The sequence below is a fragment of the Primulina tabacum genome, chromosome 12 (assembly GCF_025594145.1).
Source record: "Primulina tabacum isolate GXHZ01 chromosome 12, ASM2559414v2, whole genome shotgun sequence".
In the NCBI taxonomy this organism is placed as follows: Eukaryota; Viridiplantae; Streptophyta; class Magnoliopsida; order Lamiales; family Gesneriaceae; genus Primulina; species Primulina tabacum.
Window position 1 is genome coordinate 35,941,595 of NC_134561.1, and position 25,183 is coordinate 35,966,777.

Here is a 25,183-nt window from a genome sequence, read left to right on the forward strand (position 1 = left end):
TTTTCCATTTCTTTTAATCAGATTTTCTCGTCTGAGCATACAATATTATCATGTGCAAGGAAACCAGATTAAAGAGGAAGCGCGGCCGCGGCGCCGAATCCCGGCCGCCTGTCGCCGCCGCACTCGACCACGGAAATGATTCATCTCCCTCCGTCGCCGCTGTCTCCTCTGACAATGACGTTGTATTTTCAGTCAGCAACGTGGAGCTCATCGACCCTAGTTCTCCCAAAGCCTCCCACCACCACCTCCGACGCCGGGGCCGCCCCAGAAAAAGCCCGATTCCCGATCCTCCTGCAACTTCGAAAACCCTGTCAATACCCGCTCCATCTATCCCTAATGGATCGTTGTCAGCTGTGCTGATTAACGAGGATAATGCGGTGGCTAGGGTTGTTCCCGCCATGGACTCCGTGGTTAAGGTATTTTGTGTTCATACGGAACCAAATTTCTCTTTGCCATGGCAGAGGAAAAGGCAGTACAGCTCGAGTAGTAGTGGGTTTGTTATAAAAGGGCGGAGAGTTTTAACCAATGCCCATTCCGTGGAGCATTATACACAGGTTAAGTTGAAGAAGAGAGGCTCAGATACCAAGTATGTGGCTACCGTGCTTGCCATAGGGACGGAATGTGACATTGGTGAGACTTGCTATTTGTTCTGGGGATTGATGTATCTTCTTTTAATTTGGGTTTCCGGAGCAATATTATCATTTCTTAGATTCTAGGGGAGAGATAATTGTAAGTTGATTAATGTACTTTAAGCTGACAATTACGCATAAAATTTGATGTTTAGATTTTATTTCTCATTTTTCTGATTATGATTTGTGTTACGGGTTTGGGCTAAGGGGCTAGTGGGCTGGGTTCAAATAGTGTAGTTATAGAAGTAGCATATAAAAAAGAGGGGGATTAGTTATTTTGAAGGGTGGTAGTTTTGTTTGGAAATAACGTTACGTTGCTGGCAATTGCTAGGGAGAGGGAAGATTATTCTGTGAGAAATATTTTCTGCTCTATGGGGCCATACTCTTTGTGAGGATTGGTCATTATTTTTATGTGATCTTTCTAGTTTAGTTGATTAAATTACATTTGCTTTTATAATTGTGTTTTGAGTTAGTATCAATATGATTGCTTCCTCAACCTATCTGGTTTCACCCTGATTTTTGTTGGTCCCCCTTGCGGTAATTTGAGATAATAAAACCTAAAAATAAAGAATAAACTGGACAACGAGATTTACGTGGAAAAACCCTAAAAATTATTAGAGTAAAAACCACGGGCAAGATGAAAAGATTTTCACCATAATATTTTATGTTGTACAACTCACTCACTGTGTTTCAAAAGAGAACACTCTCTTAATACAAGAGAATAAAACACCTCACAAATATTTTAGAACTAAGCATTCAAATGCTTATAAGATGAGAGAAAACTCGAAAAAGAGATGATTTTAAAATGAAAGGGAAGAAACTCTATTTATAGAGCTTCATGTTAGTGTGAAAACGCGTTTCATATTAAATGAAACGCGTACTCAACCAATTCTCCCCAACCGCTACGAATTATTTTATAACCGACATGCAATAAATGTGACTGACATTTCTCCCACTAGGATATTTGATTGAGAATCAAACACATCTGCACACATCCTTTCAATCTTGCCATTCCCTGCTGCTTACGTTTCCGCTAGGCCACTTGAGGATTTACACCACTCAAACTTATTAGTGTTCACTGCCTTGGTCAAAAATCAGCTATGTTATCTTTTGTATGAATCTTTTGCATATTCACGCTTCTTTCCTCTACTACTTCTCGCACAAAGTGAAATTGTACTCCAATATGTTTCGTCCTGGAATGAAAGGCTGGATTCCTTGCGATGTGCAAGACAATCTGACTGTCACAAAACAAAGAAACCTTCTCTTATTTGTGCCCGATCTCCTCCAATAACCTTTTAATCCATATTGTCTCCTTGCAAGCTTGAGTATCTGCCATATATTCTGCCCCCGTTGTAGATAACGCCACAACTGTTTACAATTTTGAAACCAAGCTTACTGCTCCCCCTGCAAGCATAAACACATAACCAGTAGTAGATTTCAGGATCACTTGCATAATCTGAATCGATATAGCCCTGAGTGTAAAATATGATCCTCCATAACATAACGCAGCATTTGAGGTACCCTTACTGTATCTAAGGATCCTCTTAACAGTGCTCCAACGCTCTCGTCCAGGATTCGCCATATACCGACTAACTGCTCTCACTGCTTGAGTAATGTCCGGTCTTGTACAGATCATGACGAACATCAAACTTACCACTGCTGATGCATATGGTACTCAAGACATCTCCATCCTCTCTGCTTCACTGCTAGGACACATCTCGGAGGATAACTTGAAGTTAACAGGAAGAGAGGTCGATATTGGTTTACTATCTTGCATGTTGAAGCGTTGCAAGACTTTCTTCAAATAATTTTTTTGGGAAAGCCAAATCTTTCTGTTTTACTTCTGTCTCGATGAACTTGCATCCCTAGAATCTTGTTTGCTGGTCCCAAGTCCTTCATATAAAATTCGCTAGCCAAGTGTGCCTTCAATCCTTGGACCTGATCTTTGTTGGGGCCTGCCACCAACATGTCATCTACATACATAAGCAAAATGATATAATCATCATCAGACCTCTTGAAATATGTACAAGGGTCTGCACACAGTCTATTGTATTCAAGACTCATGATATAGAAATCAAATCTCTTGTACCAACACCTCGGCGCCTGTTTGAGACCGTACGTAGATTTGTTCAACCTGCAAACTAAATTCTCTTTGCTTTTTTCCGCAAAACCTTCTGGCTGGAGCATATAGATTTTTTCTTCAAGATCTCCATGAAAAAATGCCGTTTTCACATCTAGCTGTTCTAGATGTAGGTCAAACACCGTACATAATGTCAACACTACTCTGACTGTTGTAAGCCGAACCACATGAGAAAATATTTTATTGAAATCAATGCTTTCTTTCTGAGCATATCCTTTTACCATCAATCTAGCACGATACCGCTCCACTTGGTTATTGCCATCACGCTTGATCTTATAGACCCATCTGTTTCCAGTTGCTTTCCTCCTTCGTGGTAGTGTAACAAGATCCCAAGTTTTATTCATGTCTAATGCCTCCAACTTTTCATGCATTGCTATCATCTACAATGATACATCCGAGCTTTAAGTAGCCTCATGGAAACTCGATGGCTCACCATCCTCTGATAATAGATAATATGCAATATTGCTTTCAGTGGCATAATCTGAAAGCCAACCTGGTGGTCTTCTGTCTCGAGTTGACTGCCTCACATTGGAAACCTCAGACTCAACATGTTCTTGTTCTTCGTTCTCTGGTACTGCTTCACAAGAGATTTGATTTTCATCTGTCTTATTTTCCACCTGAAATATAGTAGTTTCTGAATTCAATGTGCTTTTGTCTCCCTTTACTTTATCTTCCTCGAAGATAACATCTCTGCTGATGACAAGCTTGTAAACAGTATCCCACAAGCAAAACCCCTTTACTCCATCAGCATAACCCAATAAGATACATTTTCCGGATTTTGAATCCAACTTTGATCTTTCTTGCTCATTGTACAAAACGTACACATGACTTCCAAATGTATGCAAATGAGAATAATCTGTTGGCTTCCTGGTCCACATCTCCATCGGAGTCTTCAGATCAATCGCTACTGAAGGAGAACAATTGATAATATAACAAGCTGTTTTGACTGCTTCTGCCCAAAATGACTTGTCTAGACCCGCAATCCTCAACATAGCTCTTGTTCTGTCCAACAAGGTTCTGTTCATCCGCTCTGCCACTCCATTCTGTTGAGGTGTTTAAGCCGTCGTGAATTGTCTTTTGATGCCTTCATGTTGACAATATGCATCAAATTCGTCACTGGTATATTCTCCTCCATTGTCAGTCCTCAGACATTTGATTTTCTTTTCAGAATCAAATTCAACCCGCGCTTTGAATTCTTTGAAGATCTGGAAAACATCTGATTTCTTCTTGATCGGATACACCCAACATCTCCTAGAGAAATCATCAATAAACGAGACAAAGTATCAAACTTCTCATAGGGATACAACTGGTGCTTGTCAAACATCCGAATGAATCAGCTCCAATATACCTTTTCTTCTGGCAGTAAAAGTGCCAAACTTTAATCTGTGTTGTTTACTGGTAACACAATGCTCACAAAAAGGTAATGACACTTTTGTAAACCCCGGCAGCAGCTTCCGTTCCGAGGAGAATTTTTAACCTTCGTTCTGACATATGCCCGAACTTTCTATACCATAACACTGTTAATTTTTCTCCTGAACCAATTGATGCAACAGCTAGTTCCGCCTCTTTGTGTGTTTCTCCCAAAAGTACATACAGATTTGCAGCAACTTTTTCCGTCTTCATAACCACAAGCGCACCCTTCACAATTTTCATGATCCCGTTCTCGATACGTGTTTTGCACCCGATTTCATCCAAAATGTCGGCCACATTTATTGCATGTCGGTTACAAAATAATTCGTAGCGGTTGAGGAGAATTGGTTGGGGACGTGTTTCATTTAATATGAAACGCGTTTTCACACTGACAGAGAGCTCCCTCCTCTTCATTATGAAATCATCCATTCTTCGAGTTTTCTCTCGTCTTATAAGCATTTGAATGCTTAGTTCTATAATATTTGTGAGGTGTTTTGTTCTCTTGTATTAAGAGAGTGTGTTCTCTTTGGAAACACAGTGAGTGAGTTGTACACCGATAAAATATTATAGTGAAAATCTTTTCATCTTGCCCGTGATTTTTACCCTAATAATTTTTAGGGGTTTTTCACGTAAATCTCGGTGTCCAGTTTATTCTTTATTTTCGGGTTTTATTATTTCAAATAACCGCAAGTGGGACCAACAAGTGGTATCAGAGCCTTGTTTTAAAATTTCTTAAAATTCTGAGTATGCTCTATGGTTGCAGCCTATATTGATCTTCCACATCAGAAAAGATTTTTTTATTAAGGCGATATTATTTTGTTCAGTCTACTAAATTGTTGTAGATACAATGGCGGGAAGATACGAGATAACAAAGTTCAACGGAAGCAATTTTATGCTGTGGAAAATAAAGATACAAGCAGTTTTAAGAAAGGAGAATTGATTGGCGGCTATTGGAGATAGACCGGTGGAAATTACGGATGATGGAAAGTGAAATAAGATGAATGACAATGCTGTTGCCAATTTACACTTGGCTATAGTAGACGAAGTATCGTCAAGTATCTCTGAAATAAAAACAACAAAAGTTTTCTGGGATACTCTGATAAATATGTACGAGGTCAAGTCTTTACACAACATGATTTTCCTAAAGAGATGACTTTATACTCTTCGGATGGCGGAATCCTCGTCGATGACCGACCATATCAACACTCTAAATACTCTATTTGCCCAACTCACTTCCATGGGACATAAAATAGCGGAAAATGAACGTGCAGAGCTTCTACTTCAAAGTCTACCAGATTCATATGATCAACTTATAATCAACATTACCAACAATATTCTTATGGGCTTTCTAAAATTCGACGATGTTTTAACTGCGGTTCTCGGAGAAGAAAGCCGGCGCAAGAATAAGGAAGATAGGTTGGTAACCTCGAAGCAGACAGAGGCTTTGCCGATGATAAGAGGAAGATTTATGGACCGTGACTCCAGTGGGAGCCAAAGACGGGGTAGATCAAAGTCAAGAAGTAAGAAGAAAAATATTTACCGCTTTAAATGTGGCGGTAAAGGACACTTCAAGAAAGAGTGTACGAGTATCGAAAAAATTTACAAGGAAATGTGGCCAGTACTTCAGGCAGTGGTGAAATATTATTCAGCGAAACGACAACAATTGCAGAAGACAGACACAAATTTTGTGACAAATTGATTATGGATTCAGGGGCGACGTGGCACATGACGTCTCGGAGAGAATGGTTTGATCAATATGAATCAGTCTCAGGAGGATCTGTATTTCTAAGAAATGATCATGCCGTGGAAATCACTGAGGTCGGTACTATCAAAATAAAAATGTTTGATGACATCATTCGCACCATACAGGAGGTACGACATGTAAAAGGACCAACAATTTTATTGTGATTGAACTTGTCGATGGTGGGAATTACCTGTGACCTTGTGAAAAAAATGCCAGCTGGAGCCATTTTGAGTTTACTTCCCTCTGTTGTCTCAATTACCTTTGGCTAATTGAAAGTGAAAACAAGCCTGTTGTGCGTGTAGTCATATAGTTTATGGAGAAGTTGTGCCAAAAAAATAATTATTTATTCTGACTTTATGTGTAAATCCAAGGTAAATATGTCTTGAGTTTTGGTGTTCTCGTCACTGTATAATTTCTTTGTAATTGAGTGCAAAATTTATGTGTGACAGTTTGAGAGAAGTTGATGCTACTGAACTCATGTCAATCTACTGGATGGGATTTCTCCTCAATTTTGAAGATTACAATCTAATAATTTGGAGAAATTTGTATTTGCTATTGTCCAAGTAAATCATAATAGGAATTACGAAGCATGCTTGGGGGGTGGATTATAACATTCATGACTCCTTTCGAGTCTATGAACAATCTCAACAGTTGGCCTTTTCTGTTATAAGATATTGTTCGGCTGTCAGTATTTCCTGATACATGGTGATAATGGACACTGTTGAGTACCTGATAGTTACATTAGGGGCCTTAAAGGCACCTGGAATGAGAAAACCTGGATAGACACATCATCATTGTTCCCAGAAACATGAAAGAAAGAAAGTTCTGGTAGAAAAGGTGTTTAAATTGGAAAAGAAGCGTCTAAATATATATGTATTCCTGTTGATGTATAGGTGACTGGTTTACAAAAGGGTCTCGAGAGGGAAAAGTCGATAACTTGCAACTGTTAATTTGCAAAATTGAATTTGTGCAAATAACTGTTTTCCCTGTGAATATGCTTCATTTACTTGCAGCTAATACTTTACAGTTAAATGACCAAAAAAAAGGGAATTGGATAAAATACATGTATATAAATACGTAATATATCGGATTAGATTATGAAGTTATTTTTACATGCGAGATGCAGCCATGCTTATGGTGGAAGATGATGAATTCTGGGAAGGGGTTTCACCTGTACAATTTGGGGATTTGCCTGCACTACAAGATGCTGTGACAGTTGTAGGCTATCCAATTGGAGGTGACACTATCTCCGTAACAAGTGGAGTTGTGTCACGGATAGAGATCCTTTCTTATGTTCATGGATCCACTGAACTCCTGGGGTTACAGGTAGATCATTCGTGTTTCACTCACAACTATTAATAGCTGTCAGAATGAATTACACCAATGCATTTCAATTTTTTTTTTTGCAGATTGATGCTGCTATTAACTCTGGGAATTCCGGTGGACCTGCTTTTAATGACAAGGGAAATTGTGTTGGTATTGCATTTCAATCACTCAAGCATGAAGACGTGGAGAATATTGGTTATGTGATACCGACACCAGTCATCATGCACTTCATACAAGATTATGCTAAGAATGGATCATATACTGGTAAGTTCATCAAGATAGATTACCTCACTCATTTTTTATTTCTCTCTCTCCTATTTTTGCATTTGACTCGCAGGTTTTCAATTGTGGTTAAGTGAACAAGGTGATTTATATTGTATGATAATATGTATGGGAATTATATTGTATACCTAGAAAAAATGGTTCACGTTAGAGGGAAAATTGTAGAATGCCAAGGTGCTTTTGTGAGATCCAAGAAGACAAACTGACATATTGAACATGCATTCCAAGATTCTGATTCCTACATATCTAAAATAACGTTCTCTCTCACAAATGTTGCAAATAGCGGGAGCGGTGGTGGGGTGGTCAGTGACCGCTTACCGCCTCGGCCGCCTAAGCACCGCTACCGTCTAGGCGGTTGAATTTTTTTAGCAATTTTTTTATATGTAATAATGCAATGTAATTACAAATAATCATAATTTTTATGTAATATATGTAATTAAATAATGTTTATGCATAAAAAATCTTCATGAAATATAATACAATCTAGATAAAGTGTAAATAAACTTATAAATGCAAATAAACAAAAATAATTAAGGCGGTGACTAATGGCGGAGGCGGTTGGAGACGAGGCAGATGGTGGCTGATGGTGGAGAACACTTGAAACCAAAAGTAAATATAAAAGAGAGTGTGATGTGTTTTTATTATATCTATGGTTTTTACATTGATTGGTTTTGACTGGTTTTTAAAATTATTTGACTTTGACAGTTGACTAGTATTTTAAAATTATGGTCCGTTTCCGCCGCCAGCTGGCCTGTCTCCCCCACCGGATAGCTTCAGCCCGCCTATAGAGACCACCTTAGATAAAGGCGGGGCGGTCGAGGGCGGTGGGCGGCCATTTCGACCCCCATTTAGAACAGTACTCACAACTCACTTTTCAGTGTTCCCTCAGTCTCACAACAACTAGCATTGATATTATGGTAATTATTTAATTAGATGTTTGAATAAGTTCTAGTGGTTATCACGGACTTAGGCTTTGGGTTCATCACCTCACATGTATAGATGATGTCCATGTGAAATGATTAGCAGATATATCTCGTGCTTGAATTTTTCTTGAGAATGTGTTACCTGAATTATTTGAGTGCTGTGTGTTAGGTTTCCCCATTCTTGGGGTTGAGTGGCAAAAGATGGAAAATCCGGACTTGCGGTTGTCCATGGGGATGAAATCTGATCAGAAGGGTGTTCGTATAAGAAGAATTGACCCCACTGCTCCAGAATTCAAGTTTTTGAAGCCTTCAGATATCATTCTCAGCTTTGATGGAGTTGATATTGCGAATGATGGAACTGGTAAGATCCAGAGAGAAGTTTCTAGTGGCCCTTAGATAATGACGTGTAAAAATGCTACCATTTGCTCTTTATGCTTAATCATGTGCTGCTTTTATGATGTTATCTTCAGTGACTAATTTTATCTCACGTAATTTAATGTTGAAGTTTTCATGCTTGACTTCGAATGGAGAATTGTGCTTCATCAAGGAGGAAAGTTCATAAAATTCAATTTTATGTCATTGTGAATAATTAACAGTAACTAGACCTCTGCTATGTGCATTTCTCGTGAGTCGTGTAGTATAAATATGTTGCATTTCCCAAAATCATTGTCAGCTGAGAGAGAAGTGGCTGGTCTATGAGTTTGTTTGATGAGCTTCGATGACAACATGGTTAACCGTTTTTGCAAATTAATGATTAATGCAAATAGTTGCCAATAGATTTCATGGCTACAATGTCCCATTAGTAATTAGTGTCTTGTGGTGGTTCTTGAATGTGACTTTGTGCATATCTGCATCTGTCGAAATACGACTCCTGTTATGCTATTCTTGCTTTCTCAAGTATTATGTAAAATTTCACATGCACTGGATGCTTTCTGTTATTGTGATTTTTGTGTCCCTCTGACTAAACTACTTGGACGTGCTTGGGCAAACATGCAATTTGTCCAAACCGTCCTCTCTTACCCCACCCTGTGGCATCTATGTAGGGGAGTAGTAGAAGCAGTATGCCGATGGAGATTAGTTAAACTATTACTTATATCTCCTTGTCCCATATATGTGCTGTATTTGGTACTTTATTCTGTCCTTGGTTTACAAAAACCCCAGGCTTGTCTTGTCGTCGTCGTGATTGTTGTGACATTTCTTCAATTGAGGATGCTCATTATGGTTCTTTTGGTCTCTTGCAGTTCCATTTAGGCACGGAGAGCGTATGGGTTTTAGCTATCTTGTTTCCCAGAAATACACCGAAGATAGTGCCGTGATTAAAGTTCTTCGTAATTCTGAAATTCTTAAGTTCGATGTTAAGCTTGGTACTCATAGAAGGTTGATTCCAGCTCACAACAAGGGAAGACCTCCCTCTTATTATATCATCGCTGGATTTGTTTTTACCACTGTTTCTGTTCCGTATTTTCGTTCCGAGGTGAGTATTCATGTTTGTTACAGCCTTCTGGTTTTCCCGATTCTATATATGCAATGTAAATGCCGTTTTGAGCTTCTTACATCTCAAGTTCACTGCAACCAGAAGTGTTTTTTAGTGCAATAAGGATTGTGCTGTACACCAATAAAAGTTTGTCGTTTCCTATACTTTTAATTTACTCAAAAATGGGGAACATCATATTTGAGCTGTATGTAAATTTGAGCATCAGTGGGATAGCATCTGTACCAGATCTTAGTCACGAACTGTGATCCTTCTACTTTTTTATTTGATGTCTTTCAAAACTGATCTTATTAAAGTAAGGTATGCGTTTCTTTTCCCTTTTGGTTGATTTTGTTGATTTCTTCTGATAACGAGCATGTCCTTCGGAAGCAAGGGCAATGATGCATTGTAGTGATACATATTTTGCTTGCCAGCCCGTCTTAGCTGTGTTGGTGGCAGGCTTTTTGTCTAGCAGCTAATGATCACTCAAACAGCGAAATAGTTCGTAACTGGCATGGCTTTTTCGGCTCTGGAACTTGTCTGACTTTGCATTGTTTGTCGAGGTTCTAGCCATCAAATGACGATATTCTTTCCGTTCACCACCTTCCTCTCCTTTGATTTATTTATCTTCAGCTGTGTTCTATACTAATGCTTAAATATGCCCCTCTTTAGTTTTGAAGAGATATTCTTGTTGATTTTCATCATGGTGTTTGACATCTTCCATGTTTATCTTGAGATCCATTTTTATTGACTCCTAAATTTGGAAATCTTGTGTTCTATGCCCAAAAAGATCTTGTCTACTTGCTAAATGTTACAACTTTATTTATTTCTCTCTTTGGATGTGGAGTTTGCATATCCCCATGATATTCAAGATGTCCAATGTCTATACTTTTCTTTATTTTCATTTATGCTGATTACAATTTTATACTGATGATTTAAATTATGAAAGCAAATAAATATAGTCAGTCATTTAGATAAGTTCTCATGTCTTTCTTGGTAATCTCCAGTATGGAAAGGATTATGAGTATGAAGCTCCAGTCAAGTTACTGGACAAACTCTTACATGAGATGCCTCAATCTCCAGATGAACAAATTGTTGTGATTTCACAGGTGCGTCACATCACTATATACAGAAACCATTTGTATTTTATCAAAGAAGAGTGTTTCTCACCCTTGCTTCTGTGTTTTTGCAAAATTGTTTAAGGTGCTTGTTGCTGACATCAATATTGGATATGAAGATATCGTCAATACTCAGGTTTGTGGTTTGATGACATTTAACTCATGCTAGGAGTTAATCGCTGCAAATCATTGTCTTCTAGCCTATTCCTTGCTTATTATTCAATATGTTTCATCTCTGTTAGGTTCTTGCTTTTAATGGTCAACCTGTGAAGAATCTGAAAAGCTTAGCCAGAATGGTAGAAAGCTGCAATGATGAATTCTTGAAATTTGATTTAGAATACCAGCAGGTGGTTCTCTATGTTCTTTTGTAGTGTTGGTGTACTATGTCAATTTAGATATCCCGTTGTAGTATATTTTAACTCAATTATATTTATTGTATTCTGAGCAGATTGTAGTTCTCCAAACAAAGACCGCGAAAGCAGCGACTTTGGACATACTTGCCACACATTGTATACCATCAGCGACGTCAGATGATCTAAAGAATTGATTGCACACCATCTTGGGATCTATACCTACTTGTCCATTGGATTGTTGAAATTTCATTCTTATATCACTATCTCTACTTTTCTTGGTGTTGGAGGCCACTTTTTCAAGTACTCTACCAGTGATCTAGCGTCTTTCGGGCGAGTGAAGTAGACTGACACAAAGTAGGTTCTTTGAGTTGTTTGTATCTGCTGGTTATACAGCCATTATAGGCGAGGCGAAGGGGTGATTTTTTTTGCTATTTCAAACCCCTCTTAAAAATAACTGCAGATTTAAAGTCAGGTGTACCTTTGTTTTGATGACAGTGTTTGTGTTTCTTGATTCATCGTAAATGCAATGCAAAAGTTCCAACTTCAAGCCGGTATAACTGTTTGTTTTTGTTGTCACTTAAACTAGTAATTTTATGGTATATCCTGTTCACCGTGGCTGAATTTCAGTTATCTCGATGCAACATTGGGTATTACCTCAACTGTTAATGCAATGGCTCATAGGAATCAATCCAGCTTTTACAGTTGAATTTACTCGTCGACCCATCTGGCTCCACATGGACCTTTGGATTAACAATTGGAGTAATATCCCCGTTCTAGCATTGAAGAAATCCTAGATTTCATAGAATAAATAGCATAATCATTCTCTATCCGTGAAAATTTCCTTAAATTTCAAATGAATTCCTTACAAAATTATAATGAATGCAGCCACTAAATGAGATTCAAATGATTTTTTTATTGGGATTTGGGTAATGAGAGGAGGGAAGAATCAGGCTTTGTTATTACAAGTTTGTTTTTGTTTTTTTCTGAGACTAGATAATTGCACGTGCGTTGCACGTAGAGAAATAGAGACAATTTGTACACGATGATAACCTTATTTAACTATGTTTAAATTCTTTTTGAAATAAGAATAACGGTTAATAGATAAATAATTAATTATACGGTTACAAATGAAATCATCAAATTTTCTTGTCTTTGATGCGAAGACCTCCTGATATCTTTTTGTTCCCATTGATTTTTATCTTCTTAGCTCTTTTTTTGGTACTCGGCAATTGGTTCGTCATCTCGAATCTCTATTTCATTTTCGTCTTCATGCATCTTCATGTTTCTGTTGATGTTTATTTCATTTGATTTTTCTTCCTTTGGTGGTACATTGCTTTGTTTAATTGGCTTGATAATCTTCCGAGATCTACGTTTCTTGATATTGGCATTTGTTGTTGGATAATTGTCATGTATCTCAATAGCTTCTGCCACAATCTTTAACACTCCATCACGTTTTTCCACTGAATTATCCAACTTGAACAAGAATGTGTGGAGCTTGGAGCTTGGAGCTTGGTTGATTTAGCAAATCTTTATATGGGTTATTTGGTAAATTCTGCATTGCAAATTTTTATTGTCAGATGGAAAATCGAAATATTCTATGTATGTATATACAAAATCATTTTTTTGTTTTAACGTATACCTGGTCATGAATTAGAATGAAATCTTCAATAGAACATCCAACAAAAGATTCCGCAACTTTTCCAAATAATGTTATTCTTGCCGTCTCATTCTCATCTTCAATTACGATTGTTATTCTATACCTGTAACATAAAGAAGTAAAGTAGTGATCATCTCTTTTTTTTAGTGTGATCTAAAACAATGGTTGGGTATTGATAAATTTTTTTTACCTTGGAATGATCGTAATTGGATAGTTGATGCAATTTGCACAACTTGCTTTGTTGTTTGTTTTTGTAGCAGCTTGGAAACAATGATCACATGCTTCATACCATGGAGTAGCTTTGTTTTCGATTTCCTTTATCTTGCTCCGTATGAAATAATAGTTGTTCTATGTAAAAATAAGAAGCATTTCGAATCTAAGTTTATTGTGAATGTTAGTTGTTAAAATTTTTAATATTTAGCATGGACAATATTTTTTTTTGTTTTGTATCATTTTAGTAATTAAAACCATTAAGATTTATAAATAGTAAGTGCAGTACCTCCGTCAACGTAGCTCTTTTTTTTGTTACATCATCTAATGTCACTTGTTTGGCGTCTGCGAGTTCCTTCGTAACCCAAAGTTCAGTTAAATTATCTTGTTTTTGATCTGCATCCAACCTACAAATTTATTATAAATAATAGTCGTTAAACATTCATATATTATAATAAACAAAATGTCCACTGTCTTTATCTAGTTTCTAACATGATTTTATATATTGAAAAAGAAAGTTGTCATGCTAGAATAATTTTTGTGAACAAATTAGTAAGTTCATACAGTTTTATGCAATGAAATATATAACTCACAAATACGAAGAGTTAGAAATTCATAAATATGTACCATGTTTGTATCGCTCTGGCAGTGTCACATAGGGGGTTAAGAATCATTGCAGTTGTCGCTGTAGTTTGTAACTGTTGTGCATCTGTTTCATTGTTTCGATTTACACCACACATTAGGCATATTTGCTATAAAAACATTTAGGGAAAGAAGAAAGAATCTTTGTTTCATAACATACTGAGAAAGATTTGCATGGTCAGATTGGAAAATGCAACAATAGGATGTTCAGACTCAATGCACTTCATCAATTGCCCTTCGTGTATTGCCAAGTCGTCTCACATAGTGACAGAAATAATTTCCATTCTAAACAAAATATCAATATGTTAACAAATTTGAAGATATGCAAGTTTATATTTGGCATTTTTTTATTTAAATTTACCTCATGTTGAGAAGCATAACTTGTCTCCTTTGACCTTCTGTTTTATCTGATCTGGTGAAATTGCTTAATGACATGACTTTATTTAGTATACCGATCACATCTATACACATTTCATTGTTGTTATGCAGATAAATATGACATCTATTTTTAACTGAAATAGTATTTATTTGTGATAAGGGATATTGATTTATCCTTTTTAGAAGCTGAGCATACGGGTTAACCTTTAATAAATCCATTAACAACAACATGATGCCCTCATCGACATCTGAATCATCAAATATAGACATTCTGTTATGCAACTCATTATCGCTATCCCAGAAATAGAGTTGGAAATATCTGGGTCCGTCCTTTGAGGGGACAAGAGGAGGCAATGAATGAAACACTTGGCCCGATACACGAAATGTATACACGCCATGATTCGACGAAGCAAGATTCTTATCAAGTCGAGCGCCGAAAGAAGTGAACGCAAATAAACTGTTGTAAAGCCGGATTTTTCGACGGAACAAAAGAGCAGAAGGAGACGACACGTCTTTAAACAAGTTGGTAAGAATTGTCGGAGCAACCGGTAAAGCCAGTCTAATCTTGCCAGAAGCACAACAGAACGATGGAGGTTCGTAAGAAAACCTCTGAGCACCACAAAAAATACAACATGACATGGGGGGAAGCACATGTAAGTAGTCCAAGTCCACCTCATTGACTGTCGAGAAGAAGATAATTTAATCAAGAGTCGAAAAATATAAACTTTTCTGTATTGTAATTTGTAAAAAACTAAGATTTGTCAAAAAACAAAGATATATAAATAGATGAAGAATGACAGTAAACTAAGTAAAAAAACTAAGATATATATATAGATGAAGGATGACAGTGAACTAACATTGGGGCAGACAACCGTAACCAAGGTGTGGAGCGTGAGAAGGCCCATGATCGTGGGTATTCCTAGGAGCAGGGGAAAAAAGTGTTGCAAACAGCAGAAAAACCGTGGAGACAAAAATAGACACATAAGGAAATTACCTCGTCACAAAACCGGAGAGAACACTCGATCTCCTTCCACGAGCCATCAAAATTATAGAAAGATAGAATACCAAAGAGTGGGGAAAATGAGGTGATGGCCAAATATGTATGTATGCATGAAAGAGTCAGTACCCAAAGATGTATGAAAGTGAGTGAAATGGATTAACTGATTACAGGACGCAAAATTTAATTGGTCAACAGAAATGGAGGCAAAATTTAATTGGTCAACAGATTAATTAGAAATGGATTAACTGATTACAGAGGGTGCAAAATTTAATTGGTCAATAGAATGAGGACAATTAATTAATGAAGATAATAGAGTATAATTAATAAGGATAATATAGTAAAATCACAATTCAATCTGTATATTTATATAGATATAGATTGTTACAACCGAGAGTCGAACTAAAGAGTTCGTCTTAGAATAGAGTTCTTGGTATCAGATAGATTACAGATCTTCGATCGTTTTTGTTTCTGTTTCCTTTCTTGGATACCTTGTCTGGATCAGCCTACTGCTTCCGTTCAAAAGGTTCTAATAAGCGACATAACTCTACGAACCATATGGAGTGCATGTAAAGAAAATTCAACTACTTGACCAATTCCTCAATTCAAGGATTATAATAGAACAATTATTTCCACATCCGCAAAACTGGGATTGAACAGAATCCAACTAACATATGTACCTCACCGCCCCCTGCCGGCAAATACATATTTATTACCAATAAATTGAGTATTTTTCAACCAATCCTCCACCATTTTTTAGTGTGCACAACCCCTTTACCATTTCCATAAAAGAACAAGATGTCTTATAAATTTAGCCATTTGGCAATACACAGTTACATCTCCAATGGTATTTCATTCTAACCGTTGCACAAATGCTTATCATTTTATGACTACATTTCTTGCAATAATCAGCTAAGAAGCACGATGAATCGAGTGCGTGTATGGTTAGTTTTCCAGGCATTGTTTCTTCTGTTGTGCATGACAAACTCGGAAACGGCAGAAGTGAGGGATGCATTGGTCATGTTCTTGGAAAAAATTAACCCCCAAGACGCTTATGGAAGAGAAAACTGGGGTTGGAATACTAGTTCAGATCCCTGCAATGGAAGTTGGAAAGGGGTGACTTGTTACGCTAATTCGCAAACCATAAAGAAAATAGTTCTTGAAGAACTCAACCTCACAGGGATACTTGATGCTTCCTCTCTTTGTGTTACAAAATCTCTCACAGTTTTGAGTCTCAGCTCTAACAGTATTGTTGGAGAATTCCCAGAGGAGATATCAAGATGCAACAGGCTGACACATGTGTATCTACATGGAAATAAGTTTTCAGGAAATTTTCCTGCATCTCTCTCGAATTTAAGCAATCTAAAGAGGATTGATGTATCAGATAATATGTTTTCTGGTGAAATCCCGAATGTGTCAAGAATCTCCGGTTTGCTATCTTTTCTTGCAGAAAACAATAAGCTCAGTGGCGGTGTACCAGAGTTTGATTTCTTAAATCTCCAAGAGTTTAACGTCTCTAACAACAATCTCAATGGCTCAATTCCTAATGTTGGAGGGAAATTCAATGAAAGCAGCTTTTTAGGCAATCCTGGATTGTGTGGAATGCCGTTGTCTAATGCTTGCCCTCTCCTGCCTCCAGCTAAAAAGACAGGCTCCTCTAAGAAAGATCATTTTCTTTACGCTGCATGCGCCGCAATTGGACTCGTTATTGTGAGCCTGATTGCTTTCAAACTGATCAAGAGTAGAAGATATAAAGAGAAGAAAAGAACCGCTAACAAGGGCTTTCAAGAAGGCTATACACATGAGAAGGTAAGCAGCACATCCAGTGAGTCAAAGGCTACTGGTGGAAAAACCTCTGAATTTTCTGTAACATCACATGAAACTGGAAAGGTCTCATCATCACTTGTAATTCTCTCAAATCCAATAGCAAATGGGCTCAAATTCGAGGACTTGCTGCGATCTCCAGCTGAGTTGATAGGGAGAGGCAGGCGTGGAACCCTCTATAAGGTGATACTAGAGGATGGCTCGACTCTAGCCGTGAAGAGAATCAGGGATTGGGATATTTCAAAGGCTGATTTCAAGAAGAGGATGCAGCGGATAGATGACGTGAAGCATCCAAACGTGATGCCTCTGGTCGCCTTTTATTGCTCTAGACAAGAAAAACTCTTGGTTTATGAATTTCAACAGAATGGAAGTCTCTTCAACCTTCTTCATGGTAAGTTTTTTCTCTTTATCCCTTCTGTCAATGTAGTTAAAGAACTCGTAAATTGCATCCAAAAAACAGAATTTCCTCGTCAGAGTTAAAAAATCCTAAAATCACCCGCTATCAAAAGGAGTCTTTGAAACTTGGCATATTTCTTTGAAGGTGGACACAAATCTTGATTAACGAAAACAAACCCAAGATTGATGTTGTTAGGGGTGATATCATAATAGATCAAAGTAAAGGTAAATTTTTTAAAAAAATTTACTTACTTTACTGCCAATTTCAGGATCCCAAAATGGCCAATCATTTGACTGGGGAAGCAGAATGAGCATAGCTGCCAAAATATCCGAGGCATTGGCTTTTATGCATGGAATGCTCCAAGCTTGTGGAATAGCTCATGGAAACCTGAAATCCTCCAACATTTTACTCAGTGACAAAATGGAACCCTTTATAAGTGAATATGGTCTGAGAGAAGTTGAAAATCAAGACCATTTGGTTCTTGATGAAATCGAAAGTTTTCAAGAAAACAATTCTAACAGAGGAACTACCCGAAAAAATGCCTTCAAGGCAGATATTTACAGTTTCGGCTTAATCCTTCTTGAGCTCCTAACGGGAAAACTAGTCCAAAACAATGGATTTGATCTAGCCAGGTGGGTTAATTCTGCCATAAGAGAAGAATGGACGGTTGAAGTTTTCGATAAAGCACTAGTTTCAGAAGGTGCAAGTGTGGAAAAAATGCTGAATTTGCTGCAGGTCGCTCTGAAGTGCATCAATTCTTTAACTGAAGCGAGGCCAAACATGAGGGAAATTGCCGAGATGATAAATTCTGTGCATGAATATGAAGAGAAATCTATTTATTCTGATCCTTGAAGAATCTTGATGAGGCACTGATCAAAGATTAACAGGAAGACAACTGTTCATTCATTCACTAGACAAATCTTTCTTGAGCCCATGATAAAGTGAATATTGTAAAAATACAACATCAGCTCTTATCGGTTGTTAAATAAATTAATTTATTTAATTTTTCAGTTATTAGAATAAATGGTAATTAGTTTAGTTATTTCCAAGTCAAATGTTAGTGGGTCAAAATCTGTAGCTAATTGTTAGTGTTTGATTATTTCTTAGTTTGTTGGGAATCTGTTGAGAAAATTAAGCTAAGTGGCTTCTCATTGTATGCCTATAAAAGGCAAAACATATCCAACAATTGTATCATCCCAAATAAATTATATTCTCTCCACTTATATTGCATAATTTGCTGTTGCTTATCTTTCAACAAATTGGTATCAGAGCCCGGTGGTTGCTAACAACAAAATATATTTCTTCTTCTCTTCCTATTGACAAGATGAGCGATCTTCAAGTTGTTGTTGGAATTTTGATGCTTAATGAATGAAAATTAAGCAAATAAATCAATGTGTTTGATTGGGAAAATTCGAAACGAAGAACGAAGCTTAATGAACTAATATTAAGTTCGGTGGTTCTGAATTAAACTCGAAACGAGTTCATCAAATGTTGAAAGAACTTAAAACGAGTAGTCGGAACATGTAAGGGACGAAAACGGAAAAAAAAATTGTTCGTGAACAGTAGCAGCTGCGCACCAGCGCGCGGATCTGCGCGCAGGTGCGCGCGCCTGCCGAGAGCTCTCGGCAGCGCGCGAGCAGGCGCGCGTACAGACGCGTCCCTTCGGATTTTTCTGACTTTTTCTGACATTTTTTCATTTCTTTGGCATTGTTTGATGATTGTGATCAGTTACAATGGCCAAAGGAACACCCCCTATGAATGAAAGATAATGTCTTTTACATGAAAAACATTAAATGATTGATTTTTGAAAATTAAAAAAGACATTACACATAACATATCATAAGCTATTGTTCTTCTTCCTTCTTCAATAAGAGAGAGTTTCTTCATTTCTTTGTTATAAAACTTGAATATTTGAGTGCTCATTATTCAAGAATTGTAGTTGTATCTTGGGAGAAGATTGCCACAACCTCTAGCATATTGTGAGGGGCAAATTTTTCTTAAGGAGAAAATGTTCAACACTTGCCTCTACAAACCATTAATTTTGTTTTCTTCTTGCTTCTCCTCTCAAATTTGAATATCACAAACAACAGTTGTTGGTGGAATCAAGAAGCTTAACAATCAAAAAATGAGCGATCTTCAAGTTGTTGGTGGAATCAAGAAGCTTAACAATCAAAAAATGAGCGATCTTCAAGTTGTTGGTGGAATCAAGAAGCTTAACAATCAAAATTACAATACTTGGTCCACATGTATGTTGTCTTATATGCAAGGCCAGGACTTGTGGGAGGTTGTCAATGGAAGTGAAGTTACTCAACCGGAGGCAGAAGATGTACATGGTACATTGAGAAAGTGGAAGATAAAAGCAGGCAAAGCAATGTTTGTTTTAAAGACTACAGTCGAAGAAGATGTGCTAGAGCATATAAAGGATGCCAAAACTCCCAAAGAAGCTTGGGATACATTTGCCACCCTGTTCTCAAAGAAAAATGACATAAGGCTTCAACTTCTGGAGAATGAACTTTTGTCGATAGCTCAACGCGGCATGAAGATCTCTCAGTACTTCCACAAGGTGAAAACTCTATGCCATGAAATTACCGAGTTGGATCCAAGTGATTCAATTGGAGAAACCAGGATGAAGAGAATAATTATCCATGGTTTGACACCTGAATATAGGGGCTTTGTTGCTGCTGTACAAGAATGGAAAAATCAGCCATCGTTAGTTGAGTTCGAAAATTTGCTTGCTGGACAAGAAGCATTAGCTAAGCAAATGGGAGGAGGAGTTTCGTTTAAGGGTGAGGAGGAAGCACTCTACGCCGGTAAAAACAAAAGGAACTCCAAGCAACACATAGCTGGGTGGTCTAAAAAGAATGATGATAAATAAAAGATCATCAAGACAAGGGAAGTACATGTTCACGGGGAGCTTCAAAAAATCACGGTTATGGCAAGAAGTTTGAAGGGAAGTGTTACAATTGCGGTGGGAAAGGTCATATGGCGAAAGCTTGTCCTTCAAAGAAAAAATTGGTGGAGAGTAACGTTGCTGCTTCCAAAAGTGAAGATGAATGGGATGATGAGGCATTATATGCTGTAGAAGAAGATGAGCTAGCTCTCACAGCAACAACCTCGGAACAAATTGATTATGACAATGCTTGGATTGTTGACTCGGGATGTTAAAATCAAATGACCGGTGATAAAGAAAAGCCGTAAGACTTGTCAGAATATAAGGGAAGCCGAGTGGTGGTGATAGCAAACAATTCAAAATTACCGATAGCCCATATCGGTAATACGATAGTCGCTCCTCAAAATAATGCAAGTGAAGTGTCACTTCAAAATGTTTATCACGTTCCAGGGATGAAAAAGAATCTCATTTCAGTATCACAATTAACATCTTCAGGACACTGTGTGTTGTTTGGTCCAAAAGATGTAAAGGTTTATCGTGATCTTGAGATTATTGAAGAGCCAGTGATGAAGGGAAGACGATTGGATTCAGTTTATGTGAAGTCTGCAGAAACTGCATATGTTGACAAAACTAGAAAAAACAAGACAGCAGATTTATGGCATATGCGGTTAAGTCATGTTAGTTACTCCAAGCTAAATGAGATGATGAAAAAATCGTTGGTGAAGGGGCTGCCCAAACTTGAAGTACAAACAGATACAATATGTGCTGGATGTCAATATGGAAAATCACATCAATTGCCATATGAAGAATCCAAATTTAAAGCAAAGGAGCCATTGGAATTAATCAATTAATCCACTCGGATGTGTTTGGACCTATCAAGCAAGCCTCTATTGGTGGGATGAAATTCATGGTAAATTTTATTGATGATTTCTCCAGGTACTTGTGGGTGTATTTCATGAAAGAAAAGTCCGAAACTTTTTCAAAGTTTAAAGAGTTCAAAAATGATGCAGAAGCAAAAATTGGTAAAAGAATTCATTGTCTTCGCACTGACAATGGAGGTGAATATACCTCAAACGAGTTCTGCAATTTCCTTCGAGAATTTCGAATATATCATCAATTCACATGTCCAAACACTCCACAGCAAAATAGAGTAGCAGAGAGGAAGAATAGACATCTAGCTGAAATATGTCGAAGTATGCTTCATGCAAGAAATGTCGCCAAACAGTTTTTGGACAGAACAATGAGAACTGCAAGAAATGTCGCCAAACAGTTTAGGTGGTACAGTTGTAAGTTGGGTGTCTAAGCTGCAAAAGATTGTTGCGCTTTCGACTACTGAGGCTGAGTATGTAGCAGTTACAGAAGCTAGCAAGGAGATGATATGGTTGAGATCCTTTCTGGAAGAATTGGGTCAGAAGCTTGAAGATAGCACGTTACACTGTGACAGTCAGAGTGCTATTCATTTAGCAAAAAATCCTGTTTATCATGCTATGACAAAGCATATACAGGTTAGGTACCATTTCATCATATCAGTGTTGGAAGATGGAATCTTGATGCTGGAGAAGATTCCTGGAAGTAAGAACCCAGCCGATATGCTCACAAAGACAGTAACCATTGAAAACCTGAAGTTGTGTTCAACTTCAGTCGGACTGCAAATATAAATGGAGATATATGAGCTGCTGCAATGATGGTGTGAAGACATGATTGAAATCAAGTCTTCAAGTGGGAGAATTGTTATGTGAGTTTTTAATGAGGTGGGGCCCACGCTGAATTAAATATTCAGAAATTGGAATCCCACATCAGATTTCTTTCATTTTTGGCTTAGGAATTCTGTTATAAATTGAGTCTTCCTTGTTTGCTTTTAGTATCCCAAAATCAAAAGCTTTTCAGCTTTGATAAAAAGAGAGTGCATAGAAAAAGAGTGTATTTTTTCTTGAGTGCGGGAATTCTCTTGTGTAAGTTAGAGAAATTATTTTCTCGGTATACTCGGGGTTTGGGAGTGAGAAATATTGAGTGTATTGGTGTATACACTTGTTGTAATATTTTTTCCAGTTATAAAAGTTGCAGTGCTCCGTGGACGTAGCCTATATTGGGTGAACCACGTAAATCTTTGTGTTCTTGTTGGTTATTTTATTCCGCATTTTTGGGTACTATTATCATATGGGTCAGCATCGCTTCGGGGTAATTTTTCAACACTTTACGGGTTAAAACAAGCACCGAGGGCTTGGTACGGTAAGATTGGAGAATTTCTTATTCATAATGGTTATTCAATGACATCTACAGATTCCAGTTTGTTTGTCAAATATGATGGAAGGCAGATAGCTATTGTGCTAGTATATGTGGGTGATTTAATCATAACAGGAAATTGGGAAGACGAAATTATTCAAACAAAGAAGAATTTATCTGTTCGTTTTCAAATAAAAGAAATTGGACAGCTCAAAAACTTCCTTGGTCTAGAAATTGATCATACTAAAGAGAGAATATTTCTTTGTCAACAAAAATATTCAAGAGACTTGTTGAAGAAATTTGGGATGCTCGAGTGCAAATCAATTTCGTCTTCGATGGAGCCAAATACCAAAATATGTGCTCATGAAGGGAGAGATTTGGAAGATGCAACGATGTATAGAAAATTGGTGGGTAGTTTGATTTATTTAACTATAACCAGACCTGATATTTCTTATGCAGTTGGAGTAATGAGCCGATACATGCAAATTCCAAAGAAGCCTCACTTGGATGCAATTTGGCAAATTTTGAGATATGTGAAGAATACACTTGGCTATGGTGTACTGTACAAGAAAGATGAAAGTTGCAAATTAGTTGGTTACTATGATGCCGACTATGGCGGTGACCATGACACTCGACGTTCAACTACAGGATATGTTTTTATGCTTGGAAAAGGACCAATTTCCTGGTGTAGCGAAAAGCAACACACTGTATCTTTATCAACAACAGAAGCAGAGTATCGAGCCGCAGCTATGGCAGCTCAAGAGAGCTCTTGGTTACTGCAATTATTGAAGAATCTACATCAACCAACATATTATGCAATCCCGCTATATTGTGACAATCAGTCGGCAATACGTTTGGCGGAAAATCCAATCTTTCATGCAAGAACTAAGCATGTGGAGGTGCATTATCATTTTATCAGAGAAAAGGTTCTGCAAGAGGAAATTGTTTTGAGCCATATCAACACAGAAAATCAAGTTGCAGATTTGTTTACCAGAGGCTTAAGTGGAAATAAGTTTGAAAAGTTTCGCCAGCGGCTTGGAATGAAAGAAAGAAATAAAGCTGATGTTGAGGGAGTGTGTTAAAATACAACATCAGCTCTTATCGGTTGTTAAATAAATTCATTTATTTAATTCTTCAATTATTAGAATAAATGATAATTAGTTTAGTTATTACCAGGTCAAATGTTAGTGGGTCAAAGTCTGTAGCTAATTGTTAGTGTTTCATTATTTCTTAGTTTGTTAGGAATCTTTTGAGAAAATTAAGCTAAGTGGCTTCTCATTGTATGCCAATAAAAGGCAAAACATATCCAACAATTGTATTATCCCAAATAAATTATATTCTCTCCACTTATATTTCATAATTTGTTGCTGCTTATCTTTCAACGAATATGGGGTGTAATTTCCTGTGAAAACACTTACAAAACCAGTAACATGATTCCTAATTACCTACCTGAGTGGTTTTATTTCAACAATATCCTTTTCTTTACCTGAAACTAAAATTTCGTAGTCATGCAAAGAAACAACCCCAACTTTTGCTTATACCAACATTTATAAACTTCGTCTCATAGTATAGATCAAACAAAAAATACGGAGCAACAGATACGACGATCCATCTGAAAAGAAAAATAATTCTTGGTTTTCAAGATATAATTTATTTCTTAAAATATTTTTTCTTTATTAATAAGATTGCGTGAAATAATTAATTAAGGGTTTTGACTTTCTAGATCTTAGATAATTATGCTAAGATTCTCATGATAATGATATTATTGTTTAAAAGAATTTATTTCTAATAAAACACTTGTTTTTCATATTTTGTATGATTCCTTTTTGGGATAACTCTAGAAGAAAAGAAGTATATATAAATAAGAGAACGAAGTGGCTGAAGAAGACTTTGGACGACGAGAAATATTATCACAGAGAATGATTAAGTCTGAAAGCATCACCGTTTGAAGATCTTCAATGCTGCTACCACGTGTTGCCGTGATTGTTGGAGACATTTGAAGATAAGACTTGTGAAAATGTTGATTGAATATCGTGTTTTTGTTGCTCCAGTTTTCGAAACATTGTTTGCATTCCTTGAATACTTTTTAATTGTTTGATGATACAATATGATTCCTTAACGTTTTAAGGAAGATAGTTTTCAAAGAATCACTAGTGTTGATTTTTGTAAACTCAAGTTATTTTCGTAATGATTATTTTGTCCTGAGGTATCGATACTTGTGCACAATTATCTCTAAGTTATTTTTGTTTAAGTTATTTATTTGTGTAATATATTATTTTACTACGTGTTGTCACTAGGTGTTACAACATCAGTGACAACATTTATATCTGATACACACAACTTTTTACAGTTTATGTTAAACAGAAATCCCGACACTATCCATCGATTCTCAAAAGCATCAGAAATCACCTCAATTATTAACAAACAAAGCACAATGGTATCCCGAAAAATTTCACAAGAATCAACCGCAAACCATGGCAGGAGCTGTGGCATTAGTCTTGCTTGAGACCATCACAATCTTGTGCAACCCCTAGATGGCTTCCATCAGCAGAATATGCCCTCCGCCTAA

The 25,183-nt window shown here is 37.1% G+C and overlaps 2 protein-coding genes and 1 long non-coding RNA gene across 3 annotated transcripts; 2 read left to right on the top strand and 1 right to left on the bottom strand.

Moving 5' to 3' along the window:
- Positions 1-11,943, top strand: LOC142520771 (protease Do-like 9). Its single transcript, XM_075623895.1, has 9 exons — positions 1-630; positions 7,050-7,249; positions 7,333-7,513; positions 8,624-8,815; positions 9,696-9,928; positions 10,933-11,034; positions 11,129-11,179; positions 11,286-11,390; positions 11,492-11,943. The coding sequence occupies exons 1-9, from the start codon at positions 51-53 to the stop codon at positions 11,588-11,590; spliced, it is 1,743 nt and encodes a 580-aa protein (XP_075480010.1). The 5' UTR covers positions 1-50; the 3' UTR covers positions 11,591-11,943.
- Positions 11,944-14,456: 2,513 nt separating this feature from the next.
- Positions 14,457-15,330, bottom strand: LOC142520018 (uncharacterized). Its single transcript, XR_012813873.1, has 3 exons — positions 15,278-15,330; positions 15,141-15,202; positions 14,457-14,963 (listed from the first exon to the last, which is right to left on the bottom strand). It is a non-coding gene; the product is annotated as an uncharacterized LOC142520018 (long non-coding RNA).
- Positions 15,331-15,933: 603 nt separating this feature from the next.
- On the top strand, positions 15,934-18,848 carry LOC142520894 (putative inactive receptor kinase At2g26730). Its single transcript, XM_075624054.1, has 2 exons — positions 15,934-17,495; positions 17,770-18,848. Exons 1-2 carry the CDS (start codon positions 16,205-16,207, stop codon positions 18,351-18,353), a joined length of 1,875 nt encoding a protein of 624 aa, XP_075480169.1. The 5' UTR covers positions 15,934-16,204; the 3' UTR covers positions 18,354-18,848.
- Positions 18,849-25,183: the final 6,335 nt, after the last annotated feature.